The following is a 25,825-nucleotide window of genomic DNA, read 5'->3' as shown; positions in this document are numbered from 1 at the left end:
TCAATGGATATATGAACAGTCAAAGGGAATGAAGAACTCATATTGGTTAGATAACAAGGGTGAGTAATAGCACCAAAACCAATATGTGTTAAAAAAAGCTGTTAAAAAAATAGGTGTTAAAACCATATTGCTCAAATAAAATTTAGGTAAATATATGGTAAAGTCACCGGTACCAAATTCTTTCACCTGGGCAAAAATGGATGGATTACAATATCTACCTTACAAATTTGTATTTCAAAACCACACAATTTTCTATCATCTAGTTGGAAGTGGCCTGGTGAACACATGACATATTTCTACTGTAAGAATACTGGCACATAAAATCGTCATGACATGATATGATTAAGTGGAGACTGTCAAACTGTTATAAAACTTTCAAGATCAGTATAAATAAAAAAAACAACAAATCTATGAAAATGTACATATCTACATAACAATCTGGGACAAATAAACTCTGCCACTGATTAAAAAATAAACTTTACGACAACAATGATAGCACTCTAATAAATATCATAAGTATTGCAAGTCTTAAACAAAAACAACATGGCTTTTTTATATCTTACGATTGTTCCATTCAATTTACCCATGGATATGACTGAACAAAACTGAATGGATAAAATGGCAGGGAAACAAAATAATTATGATTTAAATGAATGACAAGACAAAATGTTTTGCGTTAACCAATGACTAGGTTGCAAAAAATAAATGGACAAAATTCTGAGACTGGAAATTCTAAATGATAAATCACAAATGTAAACCAACTATGTTCCGTAGATACTCTTTTTCAATTAAAGTTTCTAGCTAATTTTGTTGCAAATAATTTCAGTCAAATTCTAAATTTCATGATATTTTCATACAGGAAAGAACAAATTTGAGGCAATGTTTTTCAATAAGTCACCAAAATAAAGTGTATGCTAAAATAAGTTGGTTTACATTTATCATATATCATGTATATAACAGTGATACACTGTAATTTAATAACATAAATGTTTGACCATTCACAAAACTTTCCATATTTGGTATTTCAGTATTACCCTCTACACACTCTTAAAAAAGTTACAAAACATTTCTTTATGTGCAAGGCGACTTTCAAACACTGCTTCTTAAAATTTGACATTACTTAACAGATAGGTGCAACAATATTCCCTAATTTAATTCAATAATTGATGATTATTGTTTTCAGACATAAAGCCAATCTACAGCCCTTTTCACAAAATTATAATGGGAAAAAATATTTGTTAACAACTATTTCAGTATTCTATTGAAATTTCTTTTTAGAAACAGTCCTGATCTCTTTACAGAATTGTTTAACCAACAACAAACAAATTTTATGCCCAAACAAAGTATTTCTGCACAACCTTATAAAATGTTTAGTACATCAAACAACAGACCTGTTCTTCATTTATATATATATATTATAATTTATAATTTTCTCCAAAAGGCTATTCCAATAAATAATACACAGGAATGCATAGCTTAACATGCCATTACTTAAAATTTTGAAAAGATATTGACCAAACGCAAAGTGCAAAGCGTCTTTCAGTGCTTGAATAATATAGATCTACTGATTAAACCCTTTTGTAACAACCTGTGACCATAGGCAGTAAAGACTTTGAAAAAGAAAAATGCAACTTTTCTGCAAAAAGAAGCAAATATTTGGCTTTTTTGATAGATAAAATTTACCAGGATTACAAAAATGTGTATCACAGACCGATCGATACCTTCTACCTGGTTTATTTTATATTTAAAAATAATGTTAAAAACATACAAACAGATATCAGTCATAAATTAATGGTTTCATACACTACATGCTGTATTAATAAAAAAATCCAGCAATAAGCTTACAGTTTTACTGCATGAAATAAAAAATGCAGACAATTAGTTTGAACTGAAGTTTTTCATTTTGCAATAAATATGTCTATATGATGCAAACACATTAAAATCATGAACTAGATTCTCCATTTTAGTAAACCTGATCAGGTTTTATACATCTGACAAAAATCAAATGTTTATATTGCAAATAGTTATGTTTTCATGCCCAACCCTTCCAAAATAAATAATCCTGAACTCATGCCTTTTAAACTATTTTATACATAACTCTTTAAAAAAATACTTCATAATGCTGTCCATCAATAACAAAACAAGTATTTCTCATGGAAGATACCCTTAGAAATGATCATCTATTATGCACCAATGCTGCTTGGTCAGCTGACCTAATACTTTCAGTGTCATGTGACTTAATGCTACACATGTTCCTGATCTGTTCCTTGGTAACCTGAAATAGTAATAAAGACCAATTAGATCTTCTCTAGATAACGTGGTCTTAGTCATATAAAACATAATTAAGAACTATTATACTGTATATCTATCTACGAACAAAGCAGAAACAAACACAAATGTGTAAAAAATCCTGTGTCTTGCTTGCAATGCTGCTGTTAGTGTAAAAGTGTAACGTTAAATGCCAAAAAGTTCGTTTATCAGAAAAATACAGTATAAATAAAACAAATAAAAACTTTTTTCTTCAATTGTTCTTGTTAACTTGAAGAAGCTTATTTTCAGGTTTATCAACATTCAATGAAGGTTGAATAAATATATTGATGGACAGACAAAGTGAAACCTATAGGACTCCAACATAATGGCATCCACGATGCAGGTCCCTTATAAAGCCATATCTCAACATGCCAAGGACAACTCTGTTTGTCCACTTCTTCTTTGACATTAAACATTGACCATCAACTGGAAATTATGATTGCAAAGAAGTAGGATTAAGATTTATTCTGGTATTCGTTTCCAGAATGTAATGAAAATAAAATCTTTCACAAATGTTCATTCAACAAACAAAGTAGCGAAATGGTTTTTCTTTGCTTTAGTTGTTTCACAGTATGTATGACTTACTCTCTCTGTCTTTGCGTTTGGCTCGTTTCCTTCGCCTATCAATCGTTGCTACTTCAGCTTTCAAGTCCATATAGATTTTGCGTATTTCCTGTGCTTTTTCCATAAGGAAAGTAATTCTCTCTTCTCCTTCTAAGTATTTGCCTTCCTCTAAAAAATCCAAGAAATTACTTGTTACTTTGAGGTTTTAATAATAAATTTTGCTAATAGCTAACTGGGACTGAGCTTATGTATCATATTAAAAGGATATATTTCAATGAGACACTATTAACACAATGACACAAACAAAAAAACAACAAACAGTAGGTGATGGATGTTCAGAAAATTGACATTAAGAGCCTGCTGTTTTAATGGTTTTGTCGTTTCTCATTTTTTATATAAATTTGACCTTTGGTTTTCCTGTTTGAATTGTTTTACTCTAGTAATTTTGGGGGTTATTTAAAGCTTGCTTTTCAGTGTGAGCCAATGCCCATTGTTGAAGGCCGTACTTTGACCTATAATTGTTAACTTGTTACACATTGCGACTTGGATGGAGAGTTGTCTCATTGGCACTTATATAACATCTTCTTATCTCTATTAACTATGAGAAAAATCACCATGATTGAAAATAAGCTTGGGCATTTGGCATTGTAGGGTAGCATGAATGGGGTTAACACAAAGTCACATTTCTCACTGAGACAAATTTAAATCAAACATTTTTGTACACTATTTGTTTAAAATTTACTTACCTAGATTGAGATTATATTTTGGCGTTCTAGGAGAACGTGGACGGGATTTGGTAGGAGATGAGGATCCGGAAGTTTGATTGTAGCTTTCATCACTATCACTTCCTACAAACAGAAGAAATGGTGTTATAATTCATACATGTAATCAAAGCAATAACACAGCATTTTTATTTTTTTTTCCAAATCCAAACTTAAGAATCCTTATACATGTTATATTTTATACATATAATAAATACAGGAAGCACAAAACAACCCTCAAACTGCAAACAAATGAACCATGTTTGGATTTTTTTTACAATGTGTGTTCAAGGTTTTGTCAAAATATCGTATGGTTGGTGGGTCAAGTTTTTTGGGCACAGCCTTGAAAATATGTTTGCTAAGGCTAAATTCACCAACTTTAATCATCATGATCATGTTAATTGCAGATCTGTGAAAGTACTTTTATTCGTGGGGTACCAATTTTCGTGGATGACTTTATCCATGAATTTAAGTGTTCAACGAAATAAAACAACCATTGTCCAAATCAAGACATGGAACGATCCCCATCAGTAGGTTTGACTACTGATATGATCTAGAGAATATATTGAATAACGCCAAATCTGAGAATACTTTAATAGCAGTCACAGAAATACAACCGCATGCAGGATTATACCCATCTTTAAAATTTTTAATAACCTACACTGTACAACTTTTGATCTATTAATTCTCATAAAAAATATTTTGGATTGATGAAAGTCAGATTTTCGATATTGATTTGCTAGTATGATAAAGTGTTCATTTTATATCCTCATAGTTCTAGTACATATGGGAATAATAATTTCATGCTGGGCTTGATTTTGATAAGATTTATTTGACAATACAAGATACGTTTATAGCATTTGTAGGTGACATGTTTATGGCCTAATTCACACCTTTGATGGTCTTTAATCTGTTGATCACTTAATCATGCATGTGTCATGGGTTAATTAGTGTTATCACTATGAATAGTATGATCTACACAGGTCAATGTTTACTTTGCAATTTCGTTCAATCCAGACTATTTGTAACCTTCGTTTCTAAAGGCTTTAATTTTTCAACTATTTTTTTTTTTAAATCTAAAATCCACGAAATTTAAAAACCAACCAACATGTAAATATTGCTCATACCACCAAAATTGATACCCAAGAATTACAGTACTTCCACAGTATTGTAAATCTTTTTATGTTGTGATATCAAAAAGAACAAAGTGATGACGATTGCATGATTTTGATTAATTTTGTAGCAAAAATACTTTATCAAGGGTAAACATTGGTAAAATTAATATTCTCATGATTCAAAATTTAAAACCCTTATCTCTAAAAAAATAATTAAAATGATTATTTGAATTTTCAAGAAGCTGGAAAAGGTTGCAGAAGACTAAACAAAAAGCTGTAATAAATTTAATCTCAAGGGACACATCTCTAAATCTTGAGATTCACAATCTTGAGATTCACAAAGTTTTTTTTAACATTTGTCAGTTTTCACCAGAAAGTAAATTATAATTTAATTTAATTAGTATGTAATATAATGAGATCTGTAGATCATTAAATACATCTTTAGATGCTTCTGAAATGTGTCTGAAAGATAACTTAAACACAATATCCCATGGTAGTTGTTGTCTAAAACCCTTCGGCATGGGAAACTAATGGTACACTAAATAAAGTGTCAGTCAATTCATTATGCATACTGGCATTATAGGTTAGTTAAATGATAAAATTTAATATTTTGTAGGAAAATGTGTCGGTGCAAAAAAGTGAAAATCCAGGAATCTGGCAAATTCCTGAAAAACTTCATGCATGCATTCAGTCAAAAACCAAATCATCTTAAAAATTTGTGCAACTCAGAGCACTAAACAAGTTGGAATTTTGTTGGCTGACATCAGTAGCTTAAACATAAATTTGTATACCATGCAAACAATGAAAATGTATGATTGTCACCAGTGGAGCAGGATTAGCTATTAACCCTCTAGAGCCTTGGTTTCTCAACCCTTAGTTTTGTCAAGGTATTAATTGTCTATCTTTGAATTATGATTTTTACTTTATTTGTGAACTTACCATTAGCCTTTGATTTCTTTTCTCCAGTCGACTTTGATTTTCCTCGCCTCTTCTTTTTGGCTGGAGTAACCTCCTCAGATTCTTTCTTCCTCTTGCCCAGTATGACAGCATCAGCACTACTGTCTGATCCAGCTACGTTACCACTACCAACACTGCCTTCGTTTGACGAAGACGGACTAGTGTTGCCTGCCTGAGATTCATACTGATGTTGTTCCGTTGACATGACAACAATGTTTTTATGAGAATCATGGGAATGATCTTGAGATTGAATGTCACATGTGTTTGTTTCTTGCTCTGGGGATGTAGGGGGAGTATTTTCAAACGCACCTGTGGTAGCAGTGTCTGTTTGCTCAGAGATTTCTATAGTGTCAGCACTAGTTTTGGATTCATTAGTATTTATCACAGTATTTGAATTAGTAACTTCTGACGAAACAGAAGGATTGTCTGTGTCACACTTTTCACTTGTAACACTAGAATCGTCATCGGACATGAGCGACCTTCTATCAAGGTCATCAGTATCCTTCAACCTCTTTTTTGATTTTGTCACCGGTTTGTTGGAGGTTTTGACTTTTTTATGATCTATATCACTACTATCACTATCAAAAGTTTCTTTCTTCTTTGTTTTCTTTTTCACTTTTTTCTTCTCCATTTCATTGTCTTCCTCCGTATCTTCATCATTGGTGTCTTTGACCTCTGGCTTTTCCACAATTTCTTCTTCCTTCATTTTCTTCACTGGTGGTTCCAAGTCAGCCATTGATGGGGGATTCTGTCCCATATATTTCCTCTCAGCCATTGTCATTTTAGTCTTCTTCACTTCTTTCTTTTCTCTTGTAGGCTGTTCCTTCTTCTGTTCAATTTTATCTTTACCCTGAGCTTTTCTTGGTCTTCCACGTTCTCTTGGTTTCCAATCCTCAGACTCCACATGTCTTTCAGCCTTCCATTCTGGTAAACTGATTTCCTCCTCCTCGTCTTTGAATTCGTATCTATCAAGACTTGAGGAGTCCTCATTACATTTAATGTCAACACTCTCCTCTTCCTTCTCTTCCTCTGTCTTAACAAGCTCTTCTTGTTTACAATCAGACTTACTCTCCACAACATCTGAAACAACTTCCACTATAGGAACATCCTTAACTTCGGGAATCTCTGGCAATTTATTCTCAGTAACTTCCTGTTCTGTGGTATTCACACTTTCAGATATATCCTTGCTTACCAATTCCAATGGCTTTTCCTCTGACTGCACTGCAATCTCAGGTTCTATTTTAGGCTCATCTATTTCCTCACTGTCTTCATTATTTTTATTGTCACACTCTTCCGATTCCACATTAACAGGGGAGTCGCCATCATACATAACCTTAACTTCCACAATGTCTACTGACCCTTTATCCTCGTTTTCTTCTGAATTTGTTTCTTCTTTCGACTTTGATTCACTATCTGATATAACAGGTTTAGACGGCTCAGTTATTGATTGACAGTCAGATGACTCCATTTCCTCTGCCTTGTCTGTTTCTTCATCCGAATTGTCTGTGTCATCAGTGAAGGAAGCTGAAATGTAAACTATCAATATTTAGTCTGAAAAAAATATATTCCTTAAAGAATTATACAATTATTACCCAATAAAAATATTGCCAATGTGTTTTTTTTGCTATTTTTTATCAACTTGTTAGATTAGGCAACATTACTGATACCATTATTACCCTGTATAGTTTTCTTATTTAATGTTACAACAAGTACTGTTGTTTATTTTATCATGTTTACAATACCCAAATATTGAGAAGGTAGTTTGAAAACAATGGCAATTGAATCATGTAATTCAAGAGATCAAATTTGACATATAGCATGATTATTTCAAAACCAGAAAGGTGTCTTCTACCACTGGAAACAGACCTTTGGCTTGTCACAAATCTTTACATGAATTTCAAGTCTGTATGCCATTACTAGAAATATAATTTTTCTTAGTGAAAATTTTCAAAGTCAAACTCACATGACATCAATGTTCATTGTTTTACTTGTCTTCATAGGGGGCATATAAATAACTTTTGTAAAAAATAGTGACCAGACCATCAGGTAAGGTGTAAATAAAGTGATATTTTTAAAACATACCATGTGAGATAATATCTGAAGATTCAGTTACACCAGAATTTCTTCGTGTCCTCTTGTGCTTTACTGTAAATAACACAATAAATAAACATAAAAACATTGTTATGATAGTTTATTTTAATCAAAATCATGTTTTTTAAATTAAAGATAAGCGTATAATATAAGAAATACTTTTTTTTTGTAATTTCTTTTTATCTATTTAATATCAGCTAGTGGTTGGCTGTATTAAGATTCATCATTATTGTAATATGTTTGAAATCTTGATACTTTTTTACTACAAACTATTCAAAATACATGTAACATCTGTTAGAAGTCATAAGGACATATGTAACTATTAATAAACATTCTGCTGAGATCAACACCAAGATTTAAATTCTTAATGAGTTCATTTTTTTCATTTCTTATAGTTTTAAAGAATACTATGGCTTATTAGGGAAAAAACTGTTTTCAGTAACATTTTCGTATTAAATTATTATCTTTCCCCCCCCCTTTAATGTACCGTCTGCCCTTAATTTTAACTGTTTCTAATTAACTCCCTTGGTATCTCAATAATATTATTCTATGGTTTGAATTTGAATTCGTACAGCCATTTTTATGCCCCATGCCCCACTTTTTGGCATTTTGTTTTCGTCTGTGGGTCCGTTCGTCCGTCCGTCCGTTTGTTCGTCCAGCTTCAGGTTAAAGTTTTTGGTCAAGGTAGTTTTTGATTAAGTTGAAGTCCAATCAACTTGAAACTTAGTACACATGTTCCCCATAATATGATCTTTCTAATTTTAATGCCAAATTAAAGTTTTGACACCAATTTCACGGTCCACTGACTATAGAAAAACGATAGTGCGAAGTTCAGGTGAAAGTTTTGGTTAAAGTTTTTGGTCAAGGTAGTTTTTGATGAAGTTGAAGTCACATCAACTTGAAACTTAGTACGCATTTCCCCTATGATAAGATCTTTCTAATTTAATTTAAAAGTAAAATTAAAAATTAAAGTTTTGACCCAATGGTCCACTGAACATGGGAAATGATAGTGCAAGGGAGGCATCCGTGTACTATGGACACATTCTTGTTTTACTTATAATAAACAGCATTTAAACAATTGGTACAGTAACTTCTTTCTTTACCAGTTCGTTTAATAACTAAGTATAATGTTTTAAGCATCCGGGGTAAAATATCTCCTGTAATATCATCTTCTTTATAAATTCATATATAGACTGTGGCATCATACAAAATTACCTTGTAATCCTTCTAAGAATTTGAACTCTACACTGTTTGACCTTGTAGGCCTGGACTTTTTCTTGTCTGAACCAACAACACTGGAAGCTGGGGACCTAGCTTTCTCAGACCTGGCAGGACTTGATGATGGTGATTCTGTTGGTCCTGAGCGAGCTCTTTTCTTTATCACCTGAAACACAACATTTGCAATTCAGTCAAAAGGAAATAGAATTAGTTTTCTTTCTTGTAGTCAAACACACAGAATAAGGTTTAACATTTATTCTTCTACTTTTCTGTGTGTTCAGTTAATATAATAACTCTTCGATTAAAGTAAGCACTACTGAAGTAGCAAGTTGCCAAGGTTTTATAAGAGAATAACTAGACAAACGTCTTTTGAGGTGTAAACATTGGCTGCACTGGAGCAGGTTTCTGAATATCAAATGAATAACTAAACCAACCTCTTTTTGAGGTGAAAACATTGGCTGCACTAATATAGGTTTCTGAGTTTTTAGAAAGTGACTACTTTTAAGTTGAGCTTGGGCAGCTTTCTGTATTTTTCAAGAGTTACTAACCTGTTGTTGAGGTGTAAGTACTGGTTGAGCTGGAGATTGTTTTTGAGTTTTAGGTGAACTGGCATCTTTCATCTTCTTCTCAATTTTCTTGACAACCAGATCTGAAGCTGGTTTCTCTACAATACTGACTATTCTCTCTGGCTGAATCCATTCATCATATCTGTAATAGTTTTACCATTGTTACATGTATGTTTTTTAAATTAAGCATTATAAATTTCTTAAGAATTTTTTTAACAAGCACTTTGAAGGTCTCACTGTCACTTTGAGATGAAGAAAAGCAATAAAATCGCTGTTCAATTGCTTTTTGTGTTTTTTGCTGTGCATGTAGTAATATCATGGATGGATACCCAATATCCTTTAGTTTTTTTTCTTTTAAATGTAATTATTTCAAACCTGTAAGACATTGTTTTCTTGCAGTCAAATATCAAATCAGATAACTTGTATATCATATACTTTCTTATGTTCAGAATGCTTTTAATCACCCTAAAATATATTTTGAGTAGAGCTGCCAAGAACAGCTTTTTAAAAATTGAAATAGCTCAATAAATTTTCTCTTTCTTGAATTTTGAATCCCATTTTAGAGCTATTCAATCAAAATGAATGTAAAAGGGTAAAGGAAGTTTGATTTTTGACATTGGTTAATTATGATAGTCTGTATACTTGATGTACGCAAAATTACTATTTCTGTTGGCTATTAGGGTATTTTTGCCAATCCATATTAATTATTAACCCTTACATGACACTTACCGATTATTCCAGCCTGCATAGTGAACTAAATACTGTAATCCTGAACCATCATTCTTTGCCTCTACAACCTGTCAGAAAATAGAAATTGTATTGGGTTTAAATCAGAGAAATAAAACTAGGACAATTTACAATTTACAATTGTCCTGAATAAAGACCAAACATTTGCTACTACATGTCAAAGAAAGAAAGAAATTCAATCAATCAACCTGGATGTTTTTTTGAGGAACTGATATATTCTATCCTAATGGAAAACTTCACTGATTTTCCCCTTCACTCTTCTTTTGATATGTTTTTATATATTTGTATTAGTGCTTGAAACACATGTCTTAAATGATTCAAAACAATCTTTCTTCTTTTAGTTTTATGCAATTGTAAATGTTTCTTATCAAACAATTCCCTAATGCAATGCACCTAATCATGAAATGCTTGTATGGAGACAGCCAAACTAGTTGCTGGAACCATGACATTACCTTGGCATCATAAATCTTTTGTGTCTGACCTCCACCATATCTGACCTTCAGACGTGATCCCATTGGACAGTTATGTGTATCTTTCTGACTAACACTGAAAAAATAAGACATTTATTAAAGATAACAAAATGAAACAGAAACAATGATTTTCAGTCTAAAATTCTTTAAACTATAGTTAATTTTATAATAGTATCAAAGTTTCTCTGTTTTGTAAAGGAGTATACTTTCTATTATAATTTTGATTGATCAGTTGAAACTAAAACTGCACTTACAGAACTTCGATTAACCTAAGTTTGTGTAGAACCGATTGAATCAATACCTAAAAAAAATTTGGTTTAATAGATAAAGCAAAAATCAAATATCAATGACCATCCTTGTTTTATTGTTTTGATTGTAGAGTGCGTGTAAACTTCAAAATCAATTGGTAACCATTATATTTATAAGGTAAACATTCAACTTTAACACACCTTTTCTTTTCCTTCTCATCAGTTTGACCTTCAACCTTCGGCTTTTTGATTCTTTTAATGACTTCTGCTGGTTTGAAATCTTTTTTAATAAGATTAACCTTGACCTCTTTCTGCATCACAAGTTTAGCTGTCGCTGCTGCAGTGGTTTCTTCTTTAACTTCATCTTTTCTCATAGATCGCCTTCGGACAAGCTAGAAAAAAAAAGGAAAGTATCGAATTAATATTTTTTACAAAACTTTTGATATTGATTGTGTTACCAGAGAATTTATAGAAAATCTTATGCTTAAAATTCTTAATTTAATTCAAACATAGCCATGAAATAAGTGAAGGTGTGAGTTGAAGTACCTGTCTGTTCTTTGGCAGAAATTATTTATTATTTACAAAAATATAAAGGACCTACCATTTTTAACACTGATGCTCTGTACAGGACCATTGACTCTTTTTAGCCAGCCCTTATTAAGTTACATGGTAAATAACCAATGAATAAACTTCACTTGAAGGATTGGAAAAGAGACTCGGATGAAATTTTGAAATCACCAACAAAGACTGAAATTGGATCTCTATGAAATTGAATTCTCTAATTCTATGATAAATCTATTGAACAGAATATTAATATATCTTTCTAAATATCAAATTGACTAATGCATTTGATATAATAGTGAATTCTACAAGGCAATGAATGATTACTGATAAATATTTACCTTTTTTGGGGACCCCTTTGGTTTATCATCACCATCTACAGTTTTTGGCGTAGTGGCAGCTTTTGTTTTTTCTCCAGGAGTCTGTGTTACCTTCTTATCCCCGGTCTGCTGAGGAGTCTTCTTTTCATTGGTCTCTTTAGTAACTTTCTTGTCAGGGGTTTGTTGAGCAGCCTTTTTATCAGCTGCCTGTGAAGCAGTTTTCTTTTCAGCAGGTTGAGCAGTCTTTTTATCAGCTGTTAGATTGGCGGTCTTTTTCTCCACCCCTTCTGTTTCAGTTTCTTTCTTTACTTTTGTTGTATCATCCTTTTCCTTTTTCACCACAATTTTTGCTTTCTTCAAGACAATTTCTTCTTTCTTTTCTTTCTTTGAATCCTCATTTTTGGCAGCTTTTTTATTTACATTTTCTTCTTTCTTAGCTTTTTTCTCATCTTCCTTTTTGATAGTCTTTTCTTCTTTCTCTTTCTTTGCCTCATTTTCTTCTTTTCCTTTCTTCCCCTCTTCCTCCTTGCCTTTTTTAACATCCACTTCCTCTTTCTTTTGATTTTTCTTTGTTTCAACTTCTTTTTTGCTTTCATTTTCCTCTTTCTTATTTGTTTTCTTCTTACTATCTTCTGGTTCTTCCTTTTTGACTGCTTTCTTTGCATCTGCTTGACTTTCTTTCTTGCCTGAATCCTCACTAACATCTTGTCGTGTTACTCTTTTTGGAGTTTGCCGATCTTTTGTTGGTGAAACTTCCTCTTCTTTGGGTTTCTCATCTTTTACCTCATCAGTAACACTTTCAGAATCCTGAAGATATCAAAATTATTCTCAGAAATATTAAACTTACTTTGCATTGAAGAGGCAAACTGTATAGCCTTATTGTAAAATATTAAAAGGAAAGAACAATTTGTAATACTATTGTCGTGAATATAGGCCAAGAGTCTTTAGATCTTTTTCCTATGTAATTGTTTCCCATACTTTCGCGCACACTATTGTTAATGTAACGTAACGTTATTGTTACATATATCTTTTATCTTACGATCCTAAAGCATCTAAAATAGCAAGACGTTATTATTCCTCCACAACAAAAGAGAATAACCCTCAAGATATTGGTGCCGTGACGAAAACCACAACTAGAGATGAGTTCGAAACTCAAAACAGTACGAGCCGCACATCGACGAGCAGTAATAAAGCTACTGAAAAAAGCAGACCCGACAGAAGAACCGCAACAAGATGTTGTCAACCTCAGATCCATGATGGAACTCATTAAAACCAAGAAGAAGACATTGTCCGACCTCAATGAGAAAATTCTAGAATCTATTGAAGAAGAAGAAGACCTCGACCAAGAAATAGAAGAAGTTGACAAATACGAGTTAGATATTCAAATTGGAATAACGAAAATTGAGAAGATCCTAAAAGAAGTAAGTCATTAAAAAAATCAATCAGCTCTTAACCCTAATACATCAGATTTTATATGCAATAACCCCAGCGTGCAAGAACATTCTAACCAAATAATTTTATTTCTTATGCATTTTGAGGCCCCCAGAATGTCGTGAATATAGGCCAAGAGTCTTTAGATCATTTTCCTATGTAATTGTTTCCCGTACTTTCGCGCACACTTTTGTTAATGTAACGTAACGTTATTGTTACGTATATCTTTTATCTTACGATCATAAAGCATCTAAACTAGCAAGACGTTATTATTCCTCCACAACAAAAGAGAATAACCCTCAAGATAACTATCTTTTTCACTTACCAAATATATTCTGCTTTTCATGATTATGCTTTCTTTCTTCATCATCATACAAAGTTTTATTTTATGAAAACAATCAATTTCCATTATATTTGTGTATGTATTTGTAAGTAATTTTTAGCCAATGAGAAAGGTCAGATCTATAAATGTAGATTATGGTAAATGTTGTAATTAACAGCGAAAACAATATATTCTGATTCTGATCCAACCATGTTTTGATATTCTTCTGCAATACTGCTTGCTCAGACAAGGGATAATAGAATCTAAGACTTCTAAAACTCAAGGTTAGCATATAACTGAGGCCGTTGATATTGTTTTCTTTATATCATGTAATCAGATGTTAGTTTTTCCATAGTAATCTGGAACATCACATTTGTCCAAAATAAAATTAATAACTTAGGGTCTTTTTCTATCATTCAAATTTCAAGCACACTTTTCCCTAAATCACTTGAAAAGTGCCACAATAATAAAGACTTGATCTTACCTTATCTTCTTGTTTGTCTTTACCACGGAACTGTACTATCCCTCGTCCAGAGTTGTTTCTACTCCTACCAGGCCGACTAATGGTTCCCATAGAACTTCCTAACTTTCTGTAGAAATCCTCAAAGGCATGAAGGTACCTACAATACCAGAGACAAATTAAACATACACATTTCAACTCGATAGTCATTCAATCCATCTATTGTAAGATTTAAGACAGAATTTTTCTTTAACTATGTCTTTAATGATGAAACATAGAAAATCCGGTACATTTTTAATTTAATTGGACTAACAGATTTTAGTTTTGCTTAAAGGTCTTGCTTTTACCAATGCTTAAAGCTCCAAAAGTAAACATAAGTTGTGTAGCATGTGCTTATTTTAAATATATCAATATCATACAGACAGTTTCTTGTGTACAATTTGGAAATTAGTATGGCGTTCATTATCACTGAACTAGTATATATTTGTTTAGGGGCCAGCTGAAGGACACCTCCGGATGCGGGAATTTCTTGCTACATTGAAGACCTGTTGGTGACCTTCTGCTGTTGTTTTTTCTATACTGAGTCAGGTTGTTGACTCTTTGACACATTCACCATTTCCATACTCAATTTAAAAAAAAAAATTTAAGTCAGCTTAATTCTAAAGATTGAAAGAAAAACCAACAGTTAACACACATTTTTCATATATTTTGAGTTTGTGTGCAGATTTCCCATTTTTTTGTTAGTCTAGTGTGTACAAAATTGTCTTACAAGTGGTTGATTCTATTTAATTTTACAAAATTGATAGTAGAAATCTAACCGCTTCAACAAGAAAAAATAAGATTCAGCTATTCTTATAAATACCATCATGACCATAGAAACAAGAAATATTTCAGAGCAGTTATGGTTCATCACTTTAACAGACAAGTTTTTTCGAAAACAAACACTTGTAAACATCTTGTTTGAATTGATTATTGTCTTCTTGTCTGACAAAACTTACTTTTTATAAGCATTTTTGATTTGATGAGAAGCTGTATTAATTGGTGGTAGATTCATCTTAGTATAAACCATTCTCCATTTCATCTGATTGGTTACCTGTAATGAATATAGGAAATAACAATATACATATAGGTTTTATCATTGTCACAATTGTGTCTGCAGTCTATAGCCCTATAAATCTTTATATATATCTTAATCCAGCAATTTCTGGTAGATAGTTGTCTCATCATGCAATTGCAGCTGATTTAAATTTTATGAACACAAAATTCAAAGAATTGTCAGAAGCTCTCATTAGATAGACTAAGCACAGTCTTTTTCTCTTAAAAATGTCTGACAAATTTTTACAAATTAACCAATAATCCTAACATTAGTCTAGCAATTGTCTTTAGGACCAAGTTCTCTTTAAGGCTGAATGAAAATATGTCCAACAAAATATCAAGGAGATTAAACTTGTCAGTTATGCTGAAATATATTTTCAATACAGGAAATGATTTCAATATTCTAAAGAAAATGAAAATTCAAAGAATTTAAAAATGGTGAAATCCCGAGTTTTGTGTTTGCTGCGCTAACCTATAACATGACTTTGTTGTACATTTAAAATTAGCAACATTTATCATCTACTTTAAAAAATTTAACATCTCAACATAGTATGTATATTTTAGTGTGGCATTTCTCAACATTTTCATGGTACAAATATGACATCGAAACAGAGGCAATACATACCTTATTATAACCACCAATATTCTGTACAACTTTAAACAGTCTGTAGAGATTTAGGTCTTTGTTAACTATAGCAGGTGCTTTATTTATGGGAGTACCTAGAAAAAAAGAGAGCAAAATTTCACATATTTGAAGAAAATTCTTAACAATATAATACACGAATGCCATCATAAAGGGTTCAACACGAACAAATGTAGTAAAATCTGGGACAACTTTATCATCATAATTTTAGCATTTGATTCAGAACACTGAGCACCGATGTGAGAATACTAATTAGTGTTATAGAAAACCAAAAGGCTGGAATATTGTTGTATCATAAAGAATTTTGTTTTCAGGTCACATCATTAGTAATCTCTGACTAATTGATTAGTGTTTAACACCACTTTCAACACAGTTGGATTTTTCATGACAACCATTTTGAAGGAAGCAAGAATGCCTTGATTAAACCACAAATCTTTATTAGGAATACTGACAATGAGTTGAGTCAAACACCTGCCATGTGCAGAACTCTGAAGTGTTCACAGGCTAGTTTCACTACTTAAACCACTGAGCAACCCTTGTTATCTCTGCTAAACATATTCAACTAAGGGAAATCAAAGGCTTTGATATATTCATGGTTTAGAAAATTGTATACTGTGAAAAGCCATTTGGAAATTAAATTCTTCATTCATACTTATTATTTGATTCATTGAAAAAATATATGTTTTCTCATAAAAATAAAATGCAGATCACAAACATAAAATCATTTTGTGTAATATTCTTGCAGCCATGCACCAACTTGTACACTCTTGGTGTTAATGAATTCCCGGACTAAATTATTACAAAAACAAAATACACCATCATATTACAAAAACAAAATACACCATCAAGATAGTTTGATTTAGAAATAATATTATCAGATTGTGCATAAGCATGTTTACCTCTATCATCCATAAACTTGTAAAGCTGTGCTACAAAACAGTCTTTGGCTTCATTAGGTTCATCATCTGATGACTAAAACATAAAATAACAACATTTATTTCAACGTCCCATTTTTTAAAACATTTCATGCAACATATTATTTTATTAAAAGACAATTCCAAACTCCATGGTTGATGGTCAAGTCATTCGAAAAAAACTGACCGATCTCAACAACATTTCCAGGATATTTTGCCCAAATAACAAAAGTAGCATTGGAATAGGAAAATGGCACATGCATACTGTTTTAGGAGAGTTGCTACCTTCAAATCCCAAGTTGACTGTGGCAACCCATCAATTTACACAGTGGTGTCATCTTTACATTAAAATCTGTCATACAAAATACACTCATGTTAAAAATAATTACTTTAACATCTTTAACAATAAGGAATACAACATACCTTTTTTTTACCATTACCTTTTGAGTTTAAAGATACATGGAAACTAACAGGAGCTACTTTTCTACAGATTTTATGTGATATCTGATATACATTTATATAAGTTCAGTTGGTAGTAAAAAGCAGTTGAAAATGGTCAAAAGAGCCTGTATTTGTCTGAGTCCTAACATGTGTTTTTGTTTCTCACTTAGAAGACTCTCACTGAACTAAGAGACAATAATATACATGAATTGATCAAAGTTTTGATTTTTTTACAGATATATTAACCAGTTACTACAACTCAACAAGTTTGTGACAACTAATTTACATTCATCAGCCAAGACGAAATTTATCAACCTTAATGATACATTCAAATAGCACAAAAACAGCATTCCAAACAACTATTGTTTAATAGCATGAAACATATTTAATGTTACAGGCCTGAATCTATTAAATAATTGAGACATTAGCTCAAATAAATTTACACTAGAACTAGGGCACATTTACGTAACACAGCTCAGTCATGAAGAGGTATGGAGAATGAATTTCATTTCTTTAACACATGTACTGTCAATTCCAACAATCAGCAAGTAAGACTCACAGAGCTTTACAACACTGTTATCCAGATCTTATATTAGTATAAACTGAAGATTAGATTATTGTGAAGGATAACTTTGTCACTTTTAATGCATTCTGATTCCGTAAAAATGAAGACATGAAAGACCAAATAGTATAAAAAGTTTTAAAGATTACAGTTATCTCCCTTTGTCAAAATATAAGTTTTAAGCTCTTGTCGTTAAATTTTCATTAAAATGTAAATTTGCTGAATTAAACAAGGAACCAGAATACATCTTAACCAAAAACATTTTCATCTTGAAATATGAAGCACTTATCTAGATGACGATGATTTAAAACACAACACAATTTTGAACATAAATAGGTGCTTTATATTTCAATGAGAAACCTATTTTATTATACATTTATTATTCAGCATGTTAACAAACCACCTTGTTATTCAAGGAGTGAAAATGTGCACAGAAAATATAACCGTAATACCTGTTTCAGGGGCTGAAACTAATATAAAGCAAATATAAACACATAGTTTCTATTATAAAATTTCATGCTTAACAGTGCACAACACTAATGCCCTATTCATTAGTGAAAAAAAAACCTTTAAAATACTTAATCAGTCTGGAATCATAAAGTGAAATTTCAATTAATCAAACTGACAGAAGCATGACAAAAGAATTACAAGTTTCTCCTGTGAAGCCAAATCCCTTCTGAATATACTATATTTTGAACATACTATTTACAACTACAGCAGACTCCAAAATGACAAAGATTGATGCAACTATTTGTTTTTTATCCTTCTATTAAAGATGCAAAAAAATCCTTCCCAGTAGTATTCAAAATAGCTTAGATATCAATGTCAGAATGAAAAAAATAAAATGTTTGAACAAGATGAAGTCTTTTGAGTCTTTTGACAGTCCAACCTTTTTTCAGAATACACAACTTTAGCTGTTTATTGCATTCTTAAATTGCTATGAACATCCTGAATATGCATGAAATATCATTCGTTCTCTGAAAGAAAATTAGAAAGGGTCCAAACCATTATTTCAAGAATGGAGATCAAGCAAGAAGAAAATATTCCCATTTCATAACAATTCCTCTAAACAACCATGGTAACAACAAAGGTTTGGAAACCATAGCAACACAATACCTACCTCTTCCTCATTAAAATCTTCATCCTCATCTGTACCAAGTAATTCATCATGATCCCAATCGACCGGTAAGTCCTGGGTGTCATAATACATCAAGGTCTTTTCAAAGGCTGCAATAAATAAGGAAAAGAACACTTTATAAATTTCATGTATCCAAAATGCTTTTTTGGTTGCTAACTTTTTCCTTTAATCTTATGAAGCATTCTATATGCGATCATATTCTGTAATTTCTAGAAACAACTTAGTTTTTCAAAATTCCACATTTACCAGGAAGGACAGATGCAAAGATTGGGAAACAAAGTTAGGCTGTATTCTCATCTTATGTCAGCCTCAAAGTCTGTACTGCTAGATAAACTTTTTGGCAAAATTCATAATAGAAAATATCTAAGTTTTTGGTAAAAACATACCTGCTTTTAATGCTTTATCTTCATTCTTAATGGCAGCTTCTCTGGCAAATTCCTTCAACTCCTTTCTCTGTGCATATATACTGTAAAAAAAAAGGTAAACAAACATAAGCAAAGTTTTTCGATGTTTAATGAACAATTTATTTTCTTGAACTCAATGTTTAATGAACAAATTATGTTCTTGAACTCAATGTTTAATGAATAAATTATTTTCTTGAACTCAATGTTTAATGAATAAATTATGTTCTTGAACTCAATGTTTAATGAACAAATTATGTTTTTGAACTCTATGTTTAATGAACAAACTATGTTCTTGAACTCAATCTTTAATAAACAAATTATGTTCTTGAACTCAAATGAAAACAAACAAATTGTTATTTGGATGGAGAGTTGTCTCATTGGCACTCACACCACATCTTCCTTTATCTTTAAACAATATTTTATGTTATTTTACCTGAGAGGTATATCTCGTCTTTTTGTAATTTTGATAAGGGCTATTCCAGAAAAAAATGTATGGGGGGTTGGAAGGCAGTTTTTGTCAGCACCCGCCACCCAGACAATTATAATTGAGAATTATAGTGCACTATAGTGTGAAAAGTTGCTCTGATACCCATCACCCATGTACTTTTAATACAATGTGCCTTCTAACCCCCCCCCCCCATACATTTTTTTCTGGAATAGCCCTAATGCAAATGTTGATATCACTATAGCAATGTGAATTGTCTGATAAAGATCATGGAAATTCAAAACACAAATAGACTTAAGTTATTGCACATGTTTATTTCAATCTAAATATACTTACAATTTTCCATCCTTGAATGATTTGACCAATATATGATCTTTTTTCTTTGGATCAGGTGGTTGAGCGTCTGGTAGAACAACTAAGACAGGAGCCTGCTGTTTCCTCTTATCTCCAAAGTCTAAAACCATCACCTTGCCAACCAGGTCCTTCAAACGACCTTTGTAACTTGCTCTCTTTGATATACCATCTTCTGAACTTGTTTCATCTAATTCATCCTCATTCATTCTACATATAAATATTTTATTTTACAAACTGAAACATTGTAGTATGAGTAAATTCAAAGTATATTTGTTATACAGAAAATCTTGGCACATCATTTTCAAAACGAAATTCGTAAAAGGTTCATGAGACTTGCATACATGTAAATTGTTAATGAAAACTTATTTTTAATTCTGCTAAAGTGAACTTGTGCATGTTGTGGAAAATATAATAATATCAGAAGGCCTTTATTAAAATATGCATTTACATTATTTCTTTTACCAGAATATTCAAGATTTGGTCAAAATGCAAGATAAATCTAGAATTTGAATCCAACCTTTATTTATCCGCTCATGAGCAAATATTACCATTGTGTATCCATTACTTTTTTATATAGTATATCAGACTTACCCTCCTCCACTATATCTGCCTCTCTTTGACTTCTTTCCATGCATGACTGGTGTACCAAAATGTTCTGGATGGGATAAGGGTAGGTTATCTAAAGTCTGCAATAAAAATGTTAACACTTCACATCTTACAAACTGCAATAATATATACCCTTCAATAAAATGTATATTAAAAATAATAGAAAACATTTGGGAGCATGCTCACATACCCTACACCCACACATCAGACATTTGGCAATGAAACGAGTTCAAATTATTACTCTTCAGGACCTACAAAAGTCAACTGGTAACAACTTCTTGCGGATATGCGCATCTACATGTCTCATTTTCTCTTTTTAAGTTTCTAAAGATTAAAATCCAACAAATCTATGCTAAATTCTTTAATTTTGCATCCTTGATCAATATTAATTTTGTGAGAATAGAAAAAACAAAAATTTCCTACTTAAAACAAGAAACGCCATGAACATCAAGACACTAGCAGATATATATAGAAAAGACTTTAACAATTATCATTGTATTAATTACAAACTGGTGCTATAAAGCCCTGGTTTTAACTTTTACATGGACTGTACAAAATAGCTTTCATATGGACTGTACTTTTTACCAACACTGTCAAATATAGTAGCCATCACATGTATCTGTTAACATAACTTTTACAGCAAGACTGTCTCCACTGAGCAGCTTTCACATGGACTGTGTCTATACTTATAAGCTTTTTTCAAGAAGTGTGTCTGTACAAAGAGGATTGTACATGGACCTTGTCTGCACATGTTTATATGTGTTGTGTCTGAACTGTGTCTGCAATAAGAAGCTCTTACACAGACTGTGTCTGCCCAAGTAGCTTCACATGACAAGTGTCTAAATCAAGTAGCTTTTACATAGACTGCACCTAGTATCTTTATATGGCTGTGTCAGCATTACATTGTAAAAAGCTTTGACATGGAAACTGATGCTATACATACATAAAGTAGATATTATATGAATTGTGTCTACACAAGGTAGATACTAAATGGACTGTATGCACAGCAGTTTTTAACGAGAAGTGTATGCATGACTTGGCATTTACAAGGGATGTTCTTGCACCAACATGAACAAATGAGATATTTCAAGTCTTTTTCTTTACTTTAATTACCACAAATGCATGGCACATAATCATCAATGTTATGATGGATGTGAAACTGAAAGAAAAAAAGACTGAATTTCAAATACTAAATTCAAAATATAAAGGATAAGTCTGTAATTTTTTTTCAATGACTTACCTCACTTTCAATAAAATGTTTTTCTCCTTTCAGACACAATTGGGTTCTACGCAGAGTTCTTTCATCTCCGTCATTAAAAACTGAAATTGAAATAAGAATTATCAATGAGTAACATGTGAGATATGATTCATACTAAAGATTTAAAATTATTGTATGCTTAGAATATAATAAAACACTTTCTCAAGTTTGAGCACTTCCATTGACATCAGACATCCAACAATGACTGCAGCAAAGTAGGCTGTCAGTTCAAATAGGTTCAAATTGACTGACAAGCAGGGTTTCCGCTGGCGGTCGCCATTTTCGCAATTTGCGAAAAAATAATAATTGTGGCAAAAAAAAATCATCATTTGCGAAAGAATTTGGCTAAAGAAAAATATAGAACGATTTATTTTCCTCCATCTTGTTTATTTACTTTTTTTCGAGTATCTCGGACTTTACCCAATCATACAATATTCGGAATTCTCCTTGACCTCATTAAGATTTGTACAGAAAATCAATAATCAGCTGATTGCATTTTATAGCTATCGACAACAAAGGACTAATTAATAAAGGTGTCGATTAATTTGTTTGACAAAATGATATGGTTAAATGGCTTCCGTTAAATGTCACATACAGAATTTATTTACCACTTAGACGCACGTGTTACAGGCAAATTCCCGACGTCTCCTCTCCTTTTCACGATAGTTTAAAAAGAAAGCTCTTGTTGTTACGAAAAATGTGCAAAAGCAAGAACAATCTCCGATTTAAAACTGTACTTATCCTTTGACTTTAATATAGGTAATTGATTAGGGAGACTTCTTGAAATTCGTTTAAGTGACACACGTTTTTCAAGCATAGTTTTACGTCTCAACCTTTTCATTTACGATGGTCAAGAAAAGAAAACTGTCGTTATGAAGAAATATATTCAAAAGGTTGGGAACAACCCCTCTAATGAGAGTAACTCTTCAATGTTATGACTACACATGAAATGAGGGATCAATTTCATGTCATAAAAGCTTTTCTTTTGTTGTAAAAACAACTTCTTAGTTCAAAAGAGCACATCAGTATTTTTTCTTTTAAAGAAACTTTCTCTACGAACTATACTGGTTTATATACTAGTAATAAAAACATGGACATTATTTTTGTTATATTCCGGGACTTATATTTTCTGTATTATTAAAAGTATAGTGACCCCTCATTTAGAAAAGTTGTTTAAAATACAATGAATAGTTTTACCTTTTAAGTTAAAAACAAAATCTGTTGTTGAAAAATAAATGTTGAATGTTTATTCATTAAAAGTAGACTCTAAAATAAGTTTGAGAGAATAATCATAGACACAATGGGGCAAAATTACCTTATTTAAAGGAAAGGGGAAGGGGGAGGGGGTAGAAAAAGGTAAATTTTAAATGATAAATATAGTAATGTTACTTGGGGAAAAAAATATTAAAGTGGCGAAAAATATATTGTTTTGGCGAAAGAGGTGGCGAAAAAAATAATTGACCCAGGGGAAACCCTGCTGACAAGTAAAACATGAGAGTACTCACCAACAGTATACATGCTAGAATCAGTCATCTTGTGGATGGTACCATTAACCATCTGGCCAGAGTCTGGATCCTTTAGTTCTACCACTTCACCAATCTAAAATCAATCACCATAATTTCAGAATTTTGCTTAAAAAACTTAATTATTTTAACATCAAATCAATTTTTTTTTAATTAAGTCTGCCTTTCAGAAAATTCTTCAATTTGCATTCCCATTTTGATTTGATTTAAAAGCATCATAAAAACTATAAAGAAAGAATAAAGTTGTAGATATTTTTTGCTGTTACCGATTTAAAATAAAAACTACATCTGCATACACATGATACACTAGATTTCCATGATATTTAAAATTTTAACTGAGTAACACTTAAAGAAATCCATTGCATCTAAAGTCAGAATTATGAGGAAGACTGCACAACCAATTACCTTTAAGATTCCTTTCAGCTGATCATCTGTTACCATCATTGATATTTGCGAGTCTTTCAGTATCACCTATAAAAGAAAATACATGTAATTTTAACAGGGAAAAGAACAATTATAATCCTTTGCTTATCAAATTTTTTGTGATAGCAAAATACCAGATATAAGTGTACGTCTGCTGTTGTTTTTTCTATGATCTGGTTGTCTCTTTGACATATTCCCCATTTCCATTCTCAATTTTATGTCAGTCTGCTCTGTTTATTTTTTTGTAGTTTTGGTACAATGTTATAATAACCTATTTAGCCCAAGTTAATTGTGTTGTTGGTTTGATGTCGGATATACTAGTATACCCTTTAGCTATTATACATGTACCTATATTTCACAATTTTCGGACAAAGACAAGCTATGAAAGTTTTATAGTGAATAAACATTGGTCCAGTACTTAAAACGATTAAGTTTGTTAATAAACATACCTTGCATTTTACAGATCGAACAAGCTTCTTCACTTTAGCTTCACAAAATGCACCTCTGTACTTGGCACTAACTTCAGTGCCAACAGCTAAGTATGGGGGCTCATCACCAGTCTGAAAGAAAGTTGTAACAATTTTATTTATCAAGAGAATTTCATTTTAAGTCTCATATAAAGAAGACTTTGATGCCCTTTCTTCCTGTTTTCTGTTTGTACCAATAGTGCTTATCTTGAAGAGCTTTCTTAAAGAGCACTGAAATGGTCAATCAGGATGTTACTTTACGGGGTTATTTGGGGTCATCACAGTGTTTTTAAACATCTAAATTCAATATTACTCTCAACATAACCCTGGGACTGACATTTTTAGAAAGAACATCTTTTGTATATACTATTAAAGTATTAAAATGTATAGAATTATCAGGAATTGGTCAAACTTTTAAGATTCTTATTGTAATAGTCTAATGAACGACACACACCAGACCCTGAATAAGAGTACAGGGTGCTTGTGCTTAGTTGTCCACATTATCATTACATCCTCTGAGTGTGTTTTGAATTTTCTATTTCCTCCCTCAACACAGATGGCAAAGCAAAAATTCAAAACAGCCTACCCAGACATTTTAATTATATTGACATGTGGTATCTCTTGTACAACATGTACAAAAGTACTAGGGTGATTCATGTTATCTGTTTTTTGTTTATTTACATCAGTATATGAAATGTGTGTAAGAAATTGTGTCATTGGTGTTATCTTTGGCTCTTAAAAGCAGAAATTTTATTTTGTATCATTTGTGTCGACAATAATGTTTGCTTTCAATTTATGCTAAATGGTGTTATAATAATTTCATAGGACACACTTACAAGTTACAGTTAACAAGCATTGAAAAGACAAATAATGTGAAAAATGAAATAAACAATTCCTTTCACTGTTTTCGCTTGATATTGGTTAGTACATCAATTTGCTGTTTTTCTGTGTTTTCAAAACTCAAGAGTGGAACCCCCCTTTTCTCATATATTGTTTCACAGCAGTTTATTCTTCAATAGAATCAAAAAAGGGAATTGCTAATCACTATACATGCTTATCATCTTTTCAGAAGTTACAATAATCTGATGAATACCAAGGAGGACAAATAATTGAAGCCGGGACATCAAAATTGTTTACAAGATTCAGGCCGACGCGTTTTGAACAGCACGTTTCTTTGACATTTAACACACATAATTACCATTGTGAAAACAATCTGTTTCCTCCCTGTTGAAGAAAAACACTTCCCTCACTTCTTCGTGATGATCTTATGCTTTTTTCGTCTAGTTATTTGGGAAAAGTCATTTTGGAAACATTAAACAGAAATTTGGCTACCACGACTAAATGAAACAACAACTTGTCATCAAGAAATCCTGCAAATTGATTGGTTAATAATCACGTGGGCGTACATTTT

General features: G+C 31.8%; 1 protein-coding gene across 2 annotated transcripts; it reads right to left on the bottom strand.

Annotated features, from left to right (window-relative positions):
- Positions 1-559: 559 nt before the first annotated feature.
- Positions 560-25,805, bottom strand: LOC134710215 (AT-rich interactive domain-containing protein 4B-like). Of its 2 annotated transcripts, XM_063570458.1 has the most exons (25): positions 25,613-25,805; positions 24,397-24,507; positions 23,930-23,995; positions 23,507-23,600; positions 21,984-22,063; positions 20,729-20,823; positions 20,120-20,344; positions 19,321-19,400; positions 18,917-19,023; positions 18,249-18,266; positions 16,779-16,851; positions 15,862-15,956; positions 15,140-15,234; positions 14,166-14,301; positions 11,950-12,735; positions 11,249-11,439; positions 10,782-10,875; positions 10,312-10,379; positions 9,565-9,724; positions 9,014-9,182; positions 7,790-7,852; positions 5,690-7,231; positions 3,621-3,722; positions 2,896-3,042; positions 560-2,275 (listed from the first exon to the last, which is right to left on the bottom strand). In XM_063570458.1, exons 1-25 carry the CDS (start codon positions 25,613-25,615, stop codon positions 2,244-2,246), a joined length of 4,632 nt encoding a protein of 1,543 aa, XP_063426528.1. In that variant the 5' UTR covers positions 25,616-25,805; the 3' UTR covers positions 560-2,243. The 2 variants fall into 2 exon arrangements, with proteins under 2 accessions (XP_063426528.1, XP_063426530.1); XM_063570460.1 differs by lacking the exon at positions 18,249-18,266 and having other exon boundaries at positions 25,613-25,804.
- Between the last annotated feature and the right edge of the window lie 20 nt (positions 25,806-25,825).

The sequence above is a fragment of the Mytilus trossulus genome, chromosome 3 (assembly GCF_036588685.1).
Source record: "Mytilus trossulus isolate FHL-02 chromosome 3, PNRI_Mtr1.1.1.hap1, whole genome shotgun sequence".
NCBI classification, from domain to species: domain Eukaryota; kingdom Metazoa; phylum Mollusca; class Bivalvia; order Mytilida; family Mytilidae; genus Mytilus; species Mytilus trossulus.
Note: the sequence above shows the minus strand (reverse complement) of the source record. Positions and strands in the feature narration are given on the sequence as shown.